This window comes from Leuciscus leuciscus, assembly GCF_965113295.1.
Source record: "Leuciscus leuciscus genome assembly, chromosome: 12".
Taxonomy (NCBI): Eukaryota; Metazoa; Chordata; class Actinopteri; order Cypriniformes; family Leuciscidae; genus Leuciscus; species Leuciscus leuciscus.
The window spans coordinates 28,265,287-28,282,646 of record NC_138736.1 but is presented as its reverse complement, the minus strand read 5'-3'; the positions used below and the strand labels follow the sequence as shown (position 1 = coordinate 28,282,646).

General features: G+C 36.9%; 1 protein-coding gene and 1 long non-coding RNA gene across 2 annotated transcripts in view; one reads left to right on the top strand and one right to left on the bottom strand.

The window, feature by feature from the left end:
• Positions 1-7,418: 7,418 nt before the first annotated feature.
• LOC309511109 lies at positions 7,419-8,029 on the top strand. Its single transcript, XR_014210503.1, has 2 exons — positions 7,419-7,511; positions 7,542-8,029. It is a non-coding gene; the product is annotated as an uncharacterized lncRNA (long non-coding RNA).
• Positions 8,030-8,340: 311 nt separating this feature from the next.
• atp9b (ATPase phospholipid transporting 9B) overlaps positions 8,341-17,360 on the bottom strand; it is a 55,133-nt gene continuing 46,113 nt past the window's right edge. Inside the window, exons 24-29 of the mRNA XM_082186152.1 lie at positions 15,944-16,099; positions 15,708-15,772; positions 15,521-15,629; positions 15,309-15,366; positions 13,159-13,362; positions 8,341-10,407 (exon numbers count right to left, since the gene is read on the bottom strand). Of these exons, the coding sequence (XP_082042278.1) occupies positions 10,271-10,407; positions 13,159-13,362; positions 15,309-15,366; positions 15,521-15,629; positions 15,708-15,772; positions 15,944-16,099 (729 nt within the window). The 3' untranslated portion in view covers positions 8,341-10,270. The remainder of the gene's footprint in view (positions 10,408-13,158; positions 13,363-15,308; positions 15,367-15,520; positions 15,630-15,707; positions 15,773-15,943; positions 16,100-17,360) is intronic.

Genomic DNA, 17,360 nt, shown 5'->3' with positions numbered 1-17,360 from the left:
ATAATGCACTATATTAGGTGTGGAGTGATTTCGGACACAGTCAAATGCTTTAGACGCCTCCAGATGCATACGAGAACCCTTGATGCAAACCCCGCCCACCAGATTTCATTGGTCAATTCACAGTCACCTGTCAAGAAAAGTTCAGACTTCATAGGCGTGGTTCAGAAAAATCATAGATGCGAGATAACATCAAACAGTAATTATTTCGATCAGGATTTCCTATGCTGAGGTTGAGGTTAAAGTTTAGCGAAGGGATTAACATGGGCAATGAAATCTTTAGAATCGCCAGCTTGGCGGGTTTGCACTTCTGGATTGGGGAATCACACTATGGCGACAGTGAATATCCCAGACCACTGGATGGCGTGACTGACCAATCGGAATGGAGTATTCTAGAGAGCAGATGAATAATTGATTAGACGCCCACAAAGGCAGGTCAGGCGGTTTACTCACACTACAGCACTGGGACTTTAAAATGTAGCCATACATTTCTCATTTATATTCGAAAGACACCTTATTAACTGCTATGTCCAGGAGTGGCAGTGACTTTATGACTTCAAGAACTACTAACGCTAATGATAATGATAATACAATGAGTGATAATGCAGTTAGCTTGGCTCGTGTGTCAACATGATGCACTGCTGTTTACTCTATAAGGTTTTCAAGAATACACAAATGACAAATTATGTTTCCAAACAGGATACATGGGCGGCAATGTGCTATAACGCAATATATGCATCAACGCATGGCACGCCACAGACGGCAAAGACATTAGGGACAATGTAACATGAGTCCATAACTAATGCCACAGATGTTGAATTGTCTGTCTCGGAGATGTTTAAAAAAGGCTGCACACTCATAACAATGGCATGAATCATAATATGCATGTGCATCACTAATGATGTGTCAGCGTTTAAAAGTTGTTAAAATAAATCAAAACCACATTCAACCCCCATGTGCACCCAAACCGTTCCTCTGTCTGTGCCATGATTGGTCAAGAAAGGGGGAGTCATTGATGTCATAGGTCTACTCACCTCTTCTTACAAGTCACTATTCCGTCTGGCTGGCAGGGCTCATCATCATATTTGTGGGTGAGTATACTGGGAATGACGCTGATTTGATGGTGGTCTTCTGGAAAAGACCTCAAGGTTCCAGCTTTTTTGTTTCTTCCCCTTTTCCTTAATAGATAAAACAGATAAAACTAGGTTTGGATGCAGAAGTTGAATTTCAGATGACTAGGGCTCCATGAGCAACTGAAAATATGTATCATGTTTTAAATGTGACCATGGCTAAAACTTTGTGAAGACGATAATGCAGAACAAGAAAAGCACGTTGTTTTTTTGCGTCACAATGGGATTGTAATCAAATGTGTTATTTTAGCCTTTTTACGATGTGCCTTATGAGTCCATGTCATAAAACCTAGACCACATTTAAAAGTAAGCTGATGAACATATAAAGTGCTTAAAGTAGAAACAGCAACAGCAATTTGAGGTGGTATTTACATGACATGGCCTTGGTTATAGAACTGCCCCCCGCTGTACCTTGGGGCTTCCTGTCTCCACTGAATGCTCTCTTTGACTCGGCACAGTGACGGAATCCCCAAGTCTGTTTCCTGTTGTGTAAGGTTGTTGCCGGGCAACTGTGGCTGTGTTCTAGAGGGGAGGGATTTCATTGGCTCCCACAGGCTGAGTGAGCAAACACAGACCCTCTGCCCAGAGCTCCACTGTGGGGTCCAGACACAACAGTGACTAACTTATCAACAACACAGCGAGTTGAGCAACAAATGGCAGGAAAGTAATTTCAATAGATTTTTAAGAGAGTGGTATTGAGCAAATGCTGCCCTTGAGAATACATTCCCCAACTTTCATGTGACTTAGTAAACTCGGCAAAAATAATTACACCAAATCGTTAAAACATATAGACCTTCTCAGTCGTGCCTGCAAGAATTCTGGAGAATTTTAACATCACAAAACAGATGATAGATAGATGGATGGATGGATGGATGGACGGACGGACGGACGGACGGATAGATAGAGGACATTTTCATTGTAGAAATAATTGCTGACAAATACAGATGAAGGTTTTCATCAACAGAAAGTGCTTAGCAAAAGGAGTATCCCAAATCTGTGTCCACCTACAGGAAACACAATGCTTTGGAAAAACAGACACTCTAGAGACAGTAGAAAAACAGTGTGACGCGTGTTGTGCCCCACATGTGGCTGATAAAACAACACAACTGCCCCACAACCTCTGCGGAAATGTCCAGCGCACAAACACATCAAAGGGTGGAGACTCTATACAGGCATGTGCAGCGGATTTAGGTCATTTTAAGCAAATGTAGGAACAGCAAAATTGAGTTTTGATGAAGAAGTGAAGAAAGGTAAATGGGGATATAGAGAGAAGGGGAAGAGAGGAAGATAGAAAGATGGATAAGATGAAAGGGAAAGCTTCCTGGCATGGTAGTGTCAGTGGACCATCACATCTAGAGCGGGGTCGCAGTAAACCACACGTTTCCTGCTGTACAGAGTGTGTGTGGGTGAGTTTGGGTGGAGAGCTTGATAATACATTGTGTGTTTCAAGGCTGATAATCTCAGTAAGTACAATAAACCAGTCAAAGGTTTGGAAACACCTGCTTGTTGTAAGCCTATGTAAAATAATATTTTTTACGATTCTTTGATGACTAGAAATTTCAAAAATCAACATTTATTTGGAAAAGAAATCCTTGTAGCATTATAAATGATTTTTTTAACTTTTATTTCATTGTTTTGTTGTTTTCAACATTAATAATAAGAAATGTTTCTTGAGCATCAAATAAGTATATTAGAATGATTTCTGAAGGATCATATCATGTGACACTGAAGACTGAAGTAATGAGACTGAAAATTCAGCTTTGCCATCACAGATAAAAAATTAAAATAAAAAAAAACATTTTAAAACATATTCAAATACAAAGCACATTTGAGATTGTAATATTTCACAATATGAGTAATTAATTAAATGCAGCCTTGGTGAGCACGATTTTTTCAAAAACATTTTGCAAAAAAGAAAAAGTTCAATGCTGCCTTGCACTTTTAAGTATAATCAATTTGGCTGTGCAAGTCATTTCAACTTACATTATATTTAACTGACTAGTTGAATAAATCGCATATAACTTTATATAAAGTTGAAATTGCCTAATTTATTTTTCTGAGTTAAAGTAATGCAAAAACATGTTTTCATGACTTATTGATCGTTTCATTTTTACACTATAGTGAATATATAAGATAAACTATAAAAATAGTCACAATTTCCTCACAACCATGTTCCTTTTTAGAAAGAAAGGATTTCTGCAAGAATTTTCAGTCTGTTTCAGGATTTAGACCGTACAATAGTAGAGTCACAAATTATTTGCTCTTATCATCTGATCATGGTTGTATCTCTCTATTAGTGTTCCTCAATCTTAGTGCTACATTTGATACCATTGACCACAACATTCTTTTAAATGGACTCGAAAATTATGTTGGCATTAGTGGAATTGCATTAGCATGGTTTAAATCATACTTAATCTGACCGTCATCAGTTTGTAGCAGTAAATGAAGAGATGTCTCATTGATCAAAAGTTCAGTATGGCGTACCACAAGGCTCAGTACTAGGACCTATGCTACCCTCGGGAGATATCACTAGGAAGCATGGCATTAGTTTTCACTGTTATGCTGATGATACTCAGCTCTATATTTCTTCACGCCCTGACGAAACTTACCAATTCACAAAATTAACGGAATGCATAGGTGATATAAAAAAAACTGGATGACTAGTAATTTCCTACTACTTAATAAAAAAAAAAAATTCTAAGAGATTCTAATTATTGGACAAAAAACTTCCTCACGTACTAACCTAGAATACTGTCTAACACTTGATGGCTGCTCTGTCATGTCTTCGTCGTCGGTTAGGAACCTTGGTGTGCTTTTTGATACCAATCTTTCATTTGAAAGTCACGTATCTAGTATCTGTAAAACCGCATTTTTATATCTTTTTTATAGATTTTTATATCTAAATTCTGTCATATGCTCTCAATGACAAATGCGGAACAGTTAGTTCATGCGTTCATGACATCATTATTATAATGCTCTTATGGGTGGCTGCCCTGCACGCTTAATTAACAAACTACAGCTGGTCCAAAATGCAGCAGCTCGAGTTCTTACCAGAACCAGGAAGTATGACCATATTAGTCCGGTTCTGTCAACGCTGCATTGGCTCCCTATTAAACATTGTATACATTTAAAAATATTGCTGATTACTTACAAAGCACGAAATGGTTTAGCTCCACTGTACTTGAGCGAGCTCCTAACGCATTATAGTCCTTCACGTCTATTGCAATCTCAAAATTCCGGCCAGTTGATAATACCTAGAATATCAAAATCGACTGCTGGCGGTAGATCCTTTTCCTATTTAGCACCAAAACTTTGGAACAGTCTTCCTAACATTGTCCGGGAAGCAGACACACTCTGTCAGTTCAAATCTAGACTAAAAACACATCTCTTTGACCTAGCATACACATAACACATTATAGACTTTTATCATTCAATGTTAGGCTGCATAGATTAGGTAAGCCGGAACTGGGAACACTTCCCATAAATCCTGATGTAGTACTTGTTACATCATTAGAAGGATGGCGTCTACGCTAATATTAGTCTCTCTGTTTATCCGGAGGTTTACTGCAGTTCGCCGGATCCAGGCCATATCCAGATCTGATGAAGGACCTGCGCCCGGACACGACGACAACGCAGTCCTGAAGTGTCAACTAGTCTCTCCCCTGTGAAGGCCTCCCTCCCTTCACTTTACCTCTGTACAGATAAAACATTGTCGGGATAATTCCGGTTCACGTGGCTACGCGGAAGCGATACAAAATGATGTATTATACATTTTTCAAGGCTTGTACCTTGTATTCTATTTCATGGTTTGCGTTCTCGAGCCATCAGGCACTGTTTTGTGCAAATGAGCAGGCCGGATCGCATTAAGGGTTTTCTGTTAGAACGGTGTCGTGTAAGCAGCCCCTAAGTTAATAACTAATGATCTTTGCGACGGAAGTGAATCAATCAAAACTAACTTTAGCTGGACAATAACTTTATTCTAGAGCTGCTGTAAAGCCAAAACAATCTCTGTTACTTTAATTTCCTATTATCACTGTAAAGCTGCTGTGAAACAATCTATATTGTTAAAAGAGCTATAAAATGAAGGTGACTTGACTAGACAATTTCTCTAGATGGTAGACTTGTATCATCTTTCTCCAAAACATGTTGGTCACAATTATTGGCAACCCTAGACCCTTACATTTTTTTAGCACACCAGGGTGACTAGGAACATGAAATTGTTTAGGTATGACTTCTTGTTTCACAGGAGTTTAAGTATGAGGAAACAAAAAGGCCAAATTCCCTTAATCATCCATCACAATGAGTAAAAACAAAGACTATAGTTCTGATGTGTAACAAAAGATTGTTGAGCTTTACAAAATAGAAAGTGTTGTAAGAAAATGGCTAGATTTCCATTTCCAATTGGCCCGTTTCCACCATCAGAGCAATAATTAAGAAGTTCTAATCAACAGGAAATGCTACGAATCTGCCAGGAAGAGGACGTGTGTCTATATTGTCCTAATGCAGGGTGAGGAGGAAAGTTTGAGTGGCCAAAGACTCTTCAAGGATCACAGATGGAGAAAAAAAGAAAAGAAAAAAACCCTACATCCCCACATGTTGTTTGGGAGGATTTCAAGAAAAATCCTCCTTGCTCATCCAAAAACAAACTCCAGCAAATTCAGTTGTCAGACACGACTGGAACTTCAAACGGCACAGGGTTCTGTGGTCAGATAAAAAAAATAAAATAAAAAAAAAGCTTTTTTTGCAGCAAACACGCATCTAGCATGGTTTGGTGCGCACAAGGATAAAAATTACCCCATGTGTACAATTTCATATACCGTTGGATCTTTAATGTTGTGGCCATATTTTTCTGCTGGAGGTCCTGGACATCTTGTTCAGATACATAGCATCGTGGATTCTATCAAATATCAACAGATAAAAAATCAGCTTCTGCTAGAAATCTTATAATGGGCCGTGATTGGATCTTCAATCGGGACAATGATCCAAAACAAACTCAAAATCAACACACAAATGTGTCAATGAGCACAAAATGAAACTTCTACCATGGCTGTACCTGACCTGAACCCTGTAGAAAATGAGTGGGCTGAACTGAAGAGAAGAAGCACCAACATGGATCTGGGAATCTGAAGGATCTGGAGAGATTCTGTGTGGAGGAATGTTCTCTGATCTCTTGTCAGGTGTTCTCCAAACTCATCAGGCATTATATAGGACAATAATAAAAAGGATATTAATAGGAGAAGGCTCAGAGCTGTTATCTTGGCAAAAGGAGATTGCAAAAAGTATTTAATAAAATGGTGCCAATATTTGTGGCCAACTTGTTTTGGAGAAAAACATTTATTTCATAATGCGATTTCCCCCCCACTTTCAATTCTTTTACTTAAATGAAAGGTTTGATTTTTGCACATTTTTTGAATGAAAGATCAAAAGGATAAACAATGCAGATTTATTTTTTACAGCCATTTTTTATCATATTTACCAGGGGTGCCAATAATTCTGACAACGACTGTAAACTGGACACTTGTTGGATGCTTTTCCTTCAGTATCTGATCCAACTTACCCATTTTCATAATAATAATAATAATACAGGGGGATTTGCATTTGTCTACAACGCTAATTTCAAGAATTAAAGACTTTAGATTAGATTATTCAGTCAAATGTTTCTAAACTTTTGACTGGTGATGAACATCTAACTGAAAAATCCAAGTAAAAAAACATGAAGATATTGGTCTAATACCCCCTAATTTATATATAATTAAAATATCAATAAATGCAGATTAAATACCCAGACAGCAACATAGTGTCAGCCCAGATACGGACCACATCTGATACGTGTGTAATCCACATGTACATTGACATCCCTCAAAGAGACTAAAATAAAATAGAGAGCAAAATTGACAAAGCAAACTTAACAAGTAATAGTAAAATATGCAGTTTTACATGTGGACAGAAACCAGGGGTCACATAACTCTGAAAGCCTATTGTTGAACAGCAATCATACCAGCTGATGTAGTTTCCATGTGGGCCCAAAGTGTGTCTTCAGTGAAACTGTGTTAATGCCGCCCTCTAGTGGTTAGAAGCAATATATACAAATAAATGTGTGGAACAGTATATATGAAGTGCTGTCATGTAAAGATTTCAGAAATGCAAGCTTATACTCACTGAAACTGCGACTTCCCATGTATGTTTGTCATAGTTTCTGACATTTTGAAATTAACTTAACATGAGTATGCCAAAAAAAAAAAAAAAAAAAAAAAAAAGGGCCTGAAACTCAAATATATATTTTTTTGTTTTTTGTTGTTGTTATTATTTTCCAACAAAGGGTCAGTGTTTAAGAACACCTTTTTTTACTCACCTGTTTACTCACATTCTACTTAGCAAAAAAAGGTTTGGTGGGGTTCTATACAGAACCCTAAGGTTTTTGACTCAATTTTAAAGAACCCTTTATGCTAAAAAGGTTCTATACAAGGAGAAATGTCTTAAATTATTGCATAATACTCATGTTTATCAGGTTATTTCAGTTTTTTCCTAGTGATTAGGTACGTTTATGAGCTGCTTAATTAATACAAATTAATAAAAAAAAAAAATTCATAAAACGATCCCATGATTGGAATCCCCTAAATATGAAGCTCCTGACACAACCCCTCTATATACAGTAGAACCTTCTCTTCTAAGGGTGTATATGAAGCAATATATAAAAAAAATATAAAAAAAAACATATATTCAGTATTAATTTTCTAGCAATTAAATTACAAATGTAATGATAATAAAAAAAAATTAAAAAAAATGGCTACAGGGTTAAAGATTCAGCCATTAATCTGTAACTTGTTTGGAGCAGAGTTTGGGACCAAATGTTGGTTTAGTTAATAACTCAAATTTCCCATAATGAAAACAAACCCCAAAAATCAACAACATGACAATTCTTAAGAAAAAGAGTTGAATGGTCAAGCTTAATAAACTCAAATCAACATTTTAATTTGACAAGCCAATTGAATAACTAAAACTAGCTACATTTCATACAGTCAATTTGATACTAGAAAAGTGTATTTTATATATCTAATAGTTTTCTCTTTAAAAAAATAAATACATGGGATTTGTGTTCACCAATGTATACTTTGTATGTAAAAAAGTGCTACCAAATATGGATGTATGATATATGTATTAGCACACCACTAAAAACATTGAGAGCCCTTAAAAGAAGCACCCACTAGACCACTTGGAAACATATTGCTCTTTAATCAGACATCAATAATCATTAAAATGTTAAATTATACTGCCGAAACCATCGTGCCGATGACACTGAGAGAACACCCACAGTCGCAGTAACGCCACAGAAATATCACATTTTCTATTGTGTCAGTCAATAAAAAAAAAGCAGGAGAAACAAAAGTAAAATACTCAAATAATAAATAAGCTATTGTTGTTAGGCTGTTACAGGGTTAATTGAAGGTTTATATACAGTAAAATAGATCAGTTAGTGGTTTTCCTGAGTACAGTACAACTCTGCGTCTTCAAAGCACAACTGGAATCCACCATTACGCATAGCAAGAAAGGAACAGCGTACGGCACACACGTTGCTTGGCATTGTCTCGTTCAATATTGTAAACACACTCACACACTCGGTATAGAAAATAAAGTGAATGATAAAACTCATTCCTCATACCAGCTGACTTATTTCATAAAGATAAGGCAAGATGATCTTACACATTATTGAGCCAACTTCACACCGTCAGCACAGTCAAAGCAAAAAATAGTGAAACTCCGAAATAAATGGCGCCATTGTCTATAAAAAAGTAACTGATGATGAGCAAGTGCCTTCGGTGATTTAAGAAATGCAAAAATTACAGTGCACCTCTAAGCAGCTTAGGACATCCTAATACTTTTTGTTTTCAGTTTTTACAATCTTAAATGAGTCATTCATTTATAACACCAATCCAACAAAAGTACATTCTTGTTTTCAATGACTTGGCGTTACAAGTCATGCAATCAATCAAGTTTGATTTGTCAAATGTCAGAACGTCGATTGTGAAGTTTACACAATGTCATTTAGGATGTCAGGTTGAGAGGACCGTTGTTCCCAGAACAAATAGTTCCCTCTGTAAGAACACACGCTGTGCTCTGGTTTACATTTACACCGTTTTTTTGCAGCAGGATCATATGGCAGCAGCAGCCACAGCACAACAGGAAACAAGAGCTGCCCGAATTCAACTTCAGTACACACTCATGCAATCAGAACACTCCAATCACAACCACAGGTATTTACCAAGCCCCGCCCACACAGATCTCATTAATAATAAAGTTAACGACGCAAAATGTGCCAAAATCAGACGGAAAAGTGCTGATGGGTATGATAATACTAATACTTTACGTTCCTTAAAGATGAAATTGTATCGTTATATACAAACAATAAAAATAAAGTTAAAAATCCATAATCTATTTGATAAAAAACTGATTTTGCCTTCACATACATTTACGGTAAGTAAAAAGTGACAGTTTTGGGACCATTCCAGTCATTCCAGTGTGGGTGCCCTAAAGCTAAACAACCCTTTTATTCTATCTTGTCTTTCTTTGTGCTTTAGCCTTTTCAAGTACTCAATACTACTTTTATCCTACAACTGTCCCACCATCTTTAAATGATGAGCACAGGAGCACTCATACTAGTCCAACGGCAAAGTTCATATATATACAAACAAATCACATTATGTCTCTGAATATGAAGCACACATAAACCACATCATAAAGCACTTAAAGGGATAGTTTACGCAAAAATGAAAATTCAGTCATTATTCACTCACCCTCATGTCATTCCAAACAGATAGGAGTTTCCTTTAAAATCAAACACAAAAGTTAAGACTGTGTTGTAGGTGCAATTTTGGAGTATGACAGTTTTCCCAATGTATGGAAAAGAGCAGCGTGACCATTCTGCTAAACTTCTCTTTTTGTGTTCCACAGAAAACACAGCAAGCCATTAAGGTTTGGAACAACATGAGGGTGAGTAAAGGATATCAGGCTGTTCATTTTTGGGTGAACTAAAATCCAGCAATAATAAAAAAGGATCAGATCTGTTTCAAAAGTGTTTGATGTAGCTGTCACATGTGCTTATATATGTGTCTGCATGCCTTTTGACACCGTAATGTATGGAAAGCTCAGGAGGAAAGTTTGGAATAACTGGGAGGGGAGAACTTCCGCTTCAAGTATTTGATGATGTAGAGCGGCAGACAGCTGACCAGCGTGATGACGCACACCTTCCACAAGAACGCCCGTGTTGTGATAAACGAAATATCTGAAGACAAACAAAACATAAGAAGAAAAATCAGGGTCAAAGTGACTCTTCATGCTGGTTTATATCATCAAGGAGTACGTTTTCACGATACAAAAAAAAGAGGCTATGGATGAAGTGGACGGGATGCACTGCAATGATGGAATGTTCTGAAAAATGAGTAATCACGGGGTTACGGCACATTTGAATGACTCCTTCTCATCCAGGGGCCCAAACCACACGAGAGTGAAACTCGAGGGAGGAGAACGGATATGTTTGTGGAGGCAGGAAATGATAGCTGGTGAAACAACAGAGAGAACACAGGGGAAAGACAAACCTACCCAGGAAAGCTCCTAAGGTCACACGACCTATGCCTAAAGCACAGTCACAAAACAGAGATGGAGAGAAAGAAGAAAGAGCTTAAAAGTTGAGCTTACAGTGAGTGCACCAGTGTGAACTAATGTGTGTTTGGTTGAAACACTGAAACCAGAGCTTACAGAGGACATTTTCACTTATTTGGCCTTTTATTTACATGTGAAGGAAACAGACCAGCAGACTATATCATTAAAGGTGAAGAGAGGACGACAGATAGAATAATATTCAAAAAATAAATAAATAAAATGAATACATAAAAAAAATAAAAAAAAAAAATTGTTTTAATTTACTTACTTTACCACTACTACTAAAAAATAAAAATATATAATATATATAAAGAAATAAAATCAATTAGGTAATAAATAAATCAAGTAGGTAAGATAAAAATAAAATAAATATTTTTATTTATTTATATTAAAGTTAATATTAATATTAAAATAAATAAATAAGTGAATAGATAAACAGACAGACAAATAAATGGATGGATAGCTAGATAAACAATATAATAATATTTTTGGTTTGAATTTACCTGTACAGTGCGTGGATAATTATTATGCAAGTTGATATTCTGATCATATTTTTTATCTAAGCACATTTTACAAATTCCAAACCACATCAATCTTAATAACTACACTTAATTTGGTATTCAATCATTTATAAGTGAAAAATGCCTTATATTCAGGTGTGCATAATTATTAGACAGATTTTCTTTGTAAAATGGGATACAAAGAGATTCAACTCGCTCTGAAAAGCCAAAAAATATTAAATGCTCATGAGAAGGATGCAATACTAATGCAACACTAGAAATTGCAAAATTAAGGTGTGACCAATGGACAGCAAAACGCTCGTTGGTTCAGCAGAGTCGTACAAAAACAAGCCAAGAAGAAAAGACACGTTAGCTGTAAAGAATTAGGCGTGAAAGCATCAGGAACCCTTTAGTCTCCAGTGCCACCATTTTCCTGCAACTGGAGTCCTACCAGGATCTCAGAGACTTTGCTGAGGGAAAGAATCCTGAAATATGACCCACATTTAATAATAAATTACAAGCTTAAGCGTGAAATACATGAAGACTGTTTATAGACAACCTATCTGTCTGAAGGTTTTATAGACAGATAAGTTGAGTGTGACTCTTGAGGGACCAGCACCAGTTCAAGTCAGACAACAGCAGCGGTGGCGAGGGAGTCGTGCTGTGAGCTGCTACTAACAATGACTTAAAATCAACTCCCAAAACTTACTGCCAGATAAATTCTTCAAACAGTGGTACTAGAGGATGTCATGCTGGTCCCTCAAGAGTCATTCCCAACCTATCTGCCAATAAAAAAAATGATTTCTTCATGAATTTCACAACACTTCAGCTTGTGATTCTTATTAAGTGTGGGTCATATTTCAGGATTCTTTCTCTTAGCAAAGTCTCTGAGATCCTGGTAGGACTGGAGGTGGCACTGGAGACTAAGGGGTTCCTGATGCTTTCACACCTAATTCTTTACCTTAATTACAATTTTTTGCAGTTAACATTTACATTTATGCATTTGGCAGACGCTTTTATCCAAAGCGACTTATATTGCGTTATCCTATACATTTATATATAGGTATGTGCAATCCCCTGGGATCGAACCCACAACCTTGCGTTGTTAACGCAATGCTCTTACCATGGCCTGAGTATGCCCTGAGGATGGTCGTTTGACCGAAAGCTTGGCTATTAAATTTGCTGAAAGGATTCAAGTGTGCAGACAGTTTTATTTATTTTTTGAGATCTTCAGTTTTGTTTGTCTGGCACCTTGTTGTTCGTGAGTGCGGTGTTACTCCTTCAAAATATTAACGCAATGCTCTTACCACTGAGCTACAGTTAACATGTGCCTTTTCTTCTTGGCTTGTTTTTTGTAGGACTCTACTGAACTAATTAGCGTTTTGCTGTCCATTGGTCACACCTTAATTTAGCAATTTCTAGTGTTGCATCCTTCTCATGAGCATTTAATAATTTTTGACTTTTCAGAGCGAGTTAAATCATCTTCTTTTTTAGCCAATTTTACCTGTAATAGAAAACCTGCTTGATAATTATGCACACCTGAATATAAGACGCTTTTCACTTCCAGCCTTCCTTAACAATTATATATCACTTATAAATTATTAAATACAAAATGAATAGTAGTTATTAAGATTGATGTGGTTTGGAATTGGTATGATGTGCTTCAAAAAAAAATATGATCAGAACATCAACTTGCATAATAACTACGCACGCACTGTATAAATGAAAATAATGAAAATATTAAAAAAGTGAATAAAAGCGAAGAACAGGTAGATAGGTAAATAATATATTAATAATATGCAAAATAATTTAGATAAAATAAATAATAAAATAAGAATTTTCGAAAAATGTGTTGCACTGCTGTCCGTTCTTACCAAAGTATTCGTTTAAGAAGGCGAGGGAAGCAAAGTAGCAGCTTAGACTTATAAGTTCGGCTACGACCATGAGCCAGTGCCAGGTGCGGACCGTCAGCGCCACCATCAGCAGCTCCGTCAGGATCAGAGCAGTGAAAGAGATTGCCACCACATGCACGAACTCCTGATCGAACAGCACCAGGGCCCCGTACATCAGGATGCCCCCTGGTGGACAAACAGAAGATGTGTGAGTTGAACTAACAAGGACTGAGATGTTGCTAAGATGTCAGTTTAGTGTTATAGGCCTGGTTTCACAGAAAAGGCTTAGAATAATCCAGGATTAGGTCTTGGTTTAATTAGGACATTTAAGTAGCTTTTATAAACGTGCCTTAGAAAAAAAACATTACTGGCGTGCATCTTGAGACAAAACAAAGGTACTGACATATTTTTAGATAAATCAGTACAAGTTGCGTTCAGTTGATACAGCTCAAACATGCATTCTAGGTCTAGGACTAGGCTTAAGCCTTGTCTGTGAAACCCGGGGGATAATGAGTATAAAAACATGTGCATGAAAGACATTAGTGGTTATTAAATGAAACGGGAATAACAAAAAAAAAAGAATAACAAAAAAAAAAAGATCCTATCAAAGACCCTCCTTTAGACTGCAAGACCTGACAAATCCATAAGGTTTACTGATGTCCATCAAGAATGAGTTTCTTCCGTGATTTCTTGACCCTTGCTCATGGTCTGATCCCAATTCACACATGAGCGCGTCGAGCCCTGACCCCTACTCACAAGGCTCCACGCTCACTCGGCTCCTCAGCCTACTGTAACCGTCTCTGCTTTCATTTTAATCATAAATGCCAGCGCAATCCAGCCTAATGGCCTCTAACTGATCACATAATTGCCTCTCTTCATACGGCGAACATTCCTCAGGGTTACTCTCTGGACTAAATGAAATCTTTGCTCATATTTCCCTGTTGTTCTTGTCTCTCTGTATTAAGGTTTAATTAAAAAGCAGGAGCTGTCAGACGGGGACACTGATCTCTCTTGCTCGCTGCGCGGATCGATTTACAGTGCGGATAAGGCAGCCGTGTGCGCGTGAGAGCTGGCGGCGGTCCGAAAATCACATTCATGAAAAGAACTCGGCTGAATTTGCGGTAGAACACGTTACATTGCGTTTCAAGGTTTATATCTTTGATGAAACGTTCACGGATTTATTTGTAGAGAACGTATCCGTTTATGGTTAGTTTATATGTGTCATGCTATCTCAGATTGGACTGGCTTTTTGAAGTTTACATTTCTCTTTTATGTTTGTTCAGTGAATTTTGAGTACTGAGACAATCCACCTGGAGGAACCCAGGCACAATGGTGGTAACTCATGCATCACTCCTCCTGGGATTCCAACCTAAGCCTAAAAGGAAATTGGTGTAAACCTTTTCGATGTTGAAATAATTCCTACAGCATTAGACCAGCATAATACTCAGAGAGAACTATAAGCTCAAACCAGTTTCGTTTGTTTTCTTTGATTGTTTCAATACCATTACAATTCTCGATTAAATTGCCTGGTGTATAATAAAAAGAGGAAATGTTAGTAATGACTTGATTGGATTTGAAACAAACTGATTATTTACACTACGATTCAAAACTTTGGGGTCGTTAAGATTTTATGTTTTTGGAAGTTTCATGGTCACAAAAATAAGTAATTTTTTCATGTTTTAAATTATGACCTGCTTCTTTATTAATTGAACTGTAGAAAATTATGTTTAGACATATAAATAAATAAATAATAAGAATAAGAATAATAAGAACCTGAAGTATTGATTTAGTACAGTGAGAAAAAAAAAAGATACTGATATTAAACATATTGATATATAATTGTATCAGCACAACACTATATTATTGTAATTATAATTGACTATCACATTCCCTAATTGATGCATTTAAAATTTGTATTCCCTTTAAACTGAAAAATCCCCCCTTTCTGTGGCTCCGAGAATTCACAAGTTCACTACACTGACAGTCTAATTTTCACATCCGGTCCAACTAGGATACAAAGTTCATTCCAAAACAACAACAACATAATAACATAACATAAGACGAGAGTAAAGGTTATTGTTGTTGTTTACAGTCAAACAAAAATATAACAACAACATTGTTCATCCATTTACCTTGATATACACTTATCAAAACCCAAATCAGGAAGGTCTTAAAGGACAGGGAACGGCCCTAGTGGAGGGAAAACCAAAGTCAGCACCGCTGTCATGCAGCAAACACAAACTCATGCCTTCATTCCTGTAACTTATATCATGTTTATCATGCAGATATTTGAGCTGATGGTTAGTTTTGATGATTACTGTTATAATGTCTGATATGTCGTTACCTTGGTGAGGTCTTTGTAGAGCTCAGGATACAGCAGAGCCATTTCAGGCTTTACATCCTGATCCAGCACCAGAGAAAATACAGGGAACATGGTGTAGATGGTGGCATAACTGGGAACAAATTAGCAAAATGTTAGGAAATAATGGTAAATGGCAACTATGATGTCCAAAAGTGTAGCCTTTACTTACCCCACCATGAGGAAACCTTGGTATAGAGGAACAGATGCGAAATAGAAAATAGAAGAAAACACAGCCTGAACGGGAAAACACAAATTTAAATCACGATGTCAGCACTTCAAATCAAGAGGCTGCATTGCAGAAACATAAGTGTTGGTGCTAAGCAAGCCAATTTACTGTATTAACTCACTTCAGTGAACATTATATGACAACATTTACATGAGGCTCTACTTTTCTCTGTGTGTTACCTGCATGGCGGAGATGATCATGCCACGGTGCATGACAAACTGGCCAAGAGCTGCTGAACGTTTGTAGCTGTTGCGGCCATGTACCATTAGCAGTCTGCCGATGTGCTTGAACTGGGTAATGGAGAAATCTGCCGCCAGTGACGCCTGCTTTCCCTCCTGAAACACAAGTTTAGTTTTAAAATGACATAATGCACTTAATGTGAACTCTGAAATAGTATACTGTTACTGTTCTTTTGTTATTATTTATTAAATAAATACAATTATTTAAGGTACTGTATATGAAAATGTCTCTGTAATTTATGTTTTCTAAAACTAAGAATGGATGAATGTCAGGAAACCGTTCATGAACATGCGGATCATATTACCTCAAAATCAAAAGAAATAATAGCAAAAAAAGAATGCAACAAAATGAAAATTCAGGGCAGAAACCAAAAATGCTTTTTAAAAATGACTTACTTATTTCTTAAATAGGCATTTTTTTTCTATAATTGTATTAATATAAATTCTTTAAAAAAAAAAAAAAAAAAATACAAGCCAATAAAATAACAACACTTTTATTGAAAGTAACACACTTAAATTAGACAGAAAATATATTAATATTAAATATCAATATATTATTCTTTATTCAGATCTTTGCAACAATCAGATTTAACAGATTTTTTTTGTTTTCCAAATAATTATCAATTATCCAAATAACGTATAGTCCTACAAAGCTATTCTTATTCGAGCATTTAAGCAGAGTGGGGAGCGTATCAGTGAATGAGAGGGTAGCGTCATTTTAACAGCGTTGCCCAGCATGGCAATACCACACCATGTTAGGCCACACAGTAGGGCTATTGCAAACAGAAACAAGTCTACTACTAAATAGAAATTTCATGTCGGCGCAACGCTTGAGCGGAATTTTTTTTCTTTCGAAAAGCATGAGCGGTACATGAGTGGAGCATTCGCATGGCCATGACCAACTGAGCAGTGGGCATGTGCATAGAGCAGAATATTGAGGGGAGCGCCACACGGTGATACCGGCTACAGCGAGAGTGAAACCTGGGCAGGGCGGCATATCTTTTTTGCCGTTTTTCTCTTTTGGCCAAAAACCGAAAATGAACCGCATCCCCAGTAAAAAAATTAAAAATAGCTGCAAGCAGCAATTAAGGGGCCAAACACAAAAAAAGTCTTGAGTTATGCAAGCATGCCTGGGAGCATCAGACCAAATGCAAAAATGAATAATTAAAGACATTTTTTATTATTTTTGATATTCAGATGTTATAAGCAAAAAATATATCTCCTGACCACTAGGTGGTGCTGTGCCAAAACTGTGCAGGTACATGCAACTGGTCATGGTTGTCATAACACACACCAAGTTTGGTCTGAATACGCTAAAGAGTTACGGAAATATAGCCTCACGTCCACTTTGGTGTGC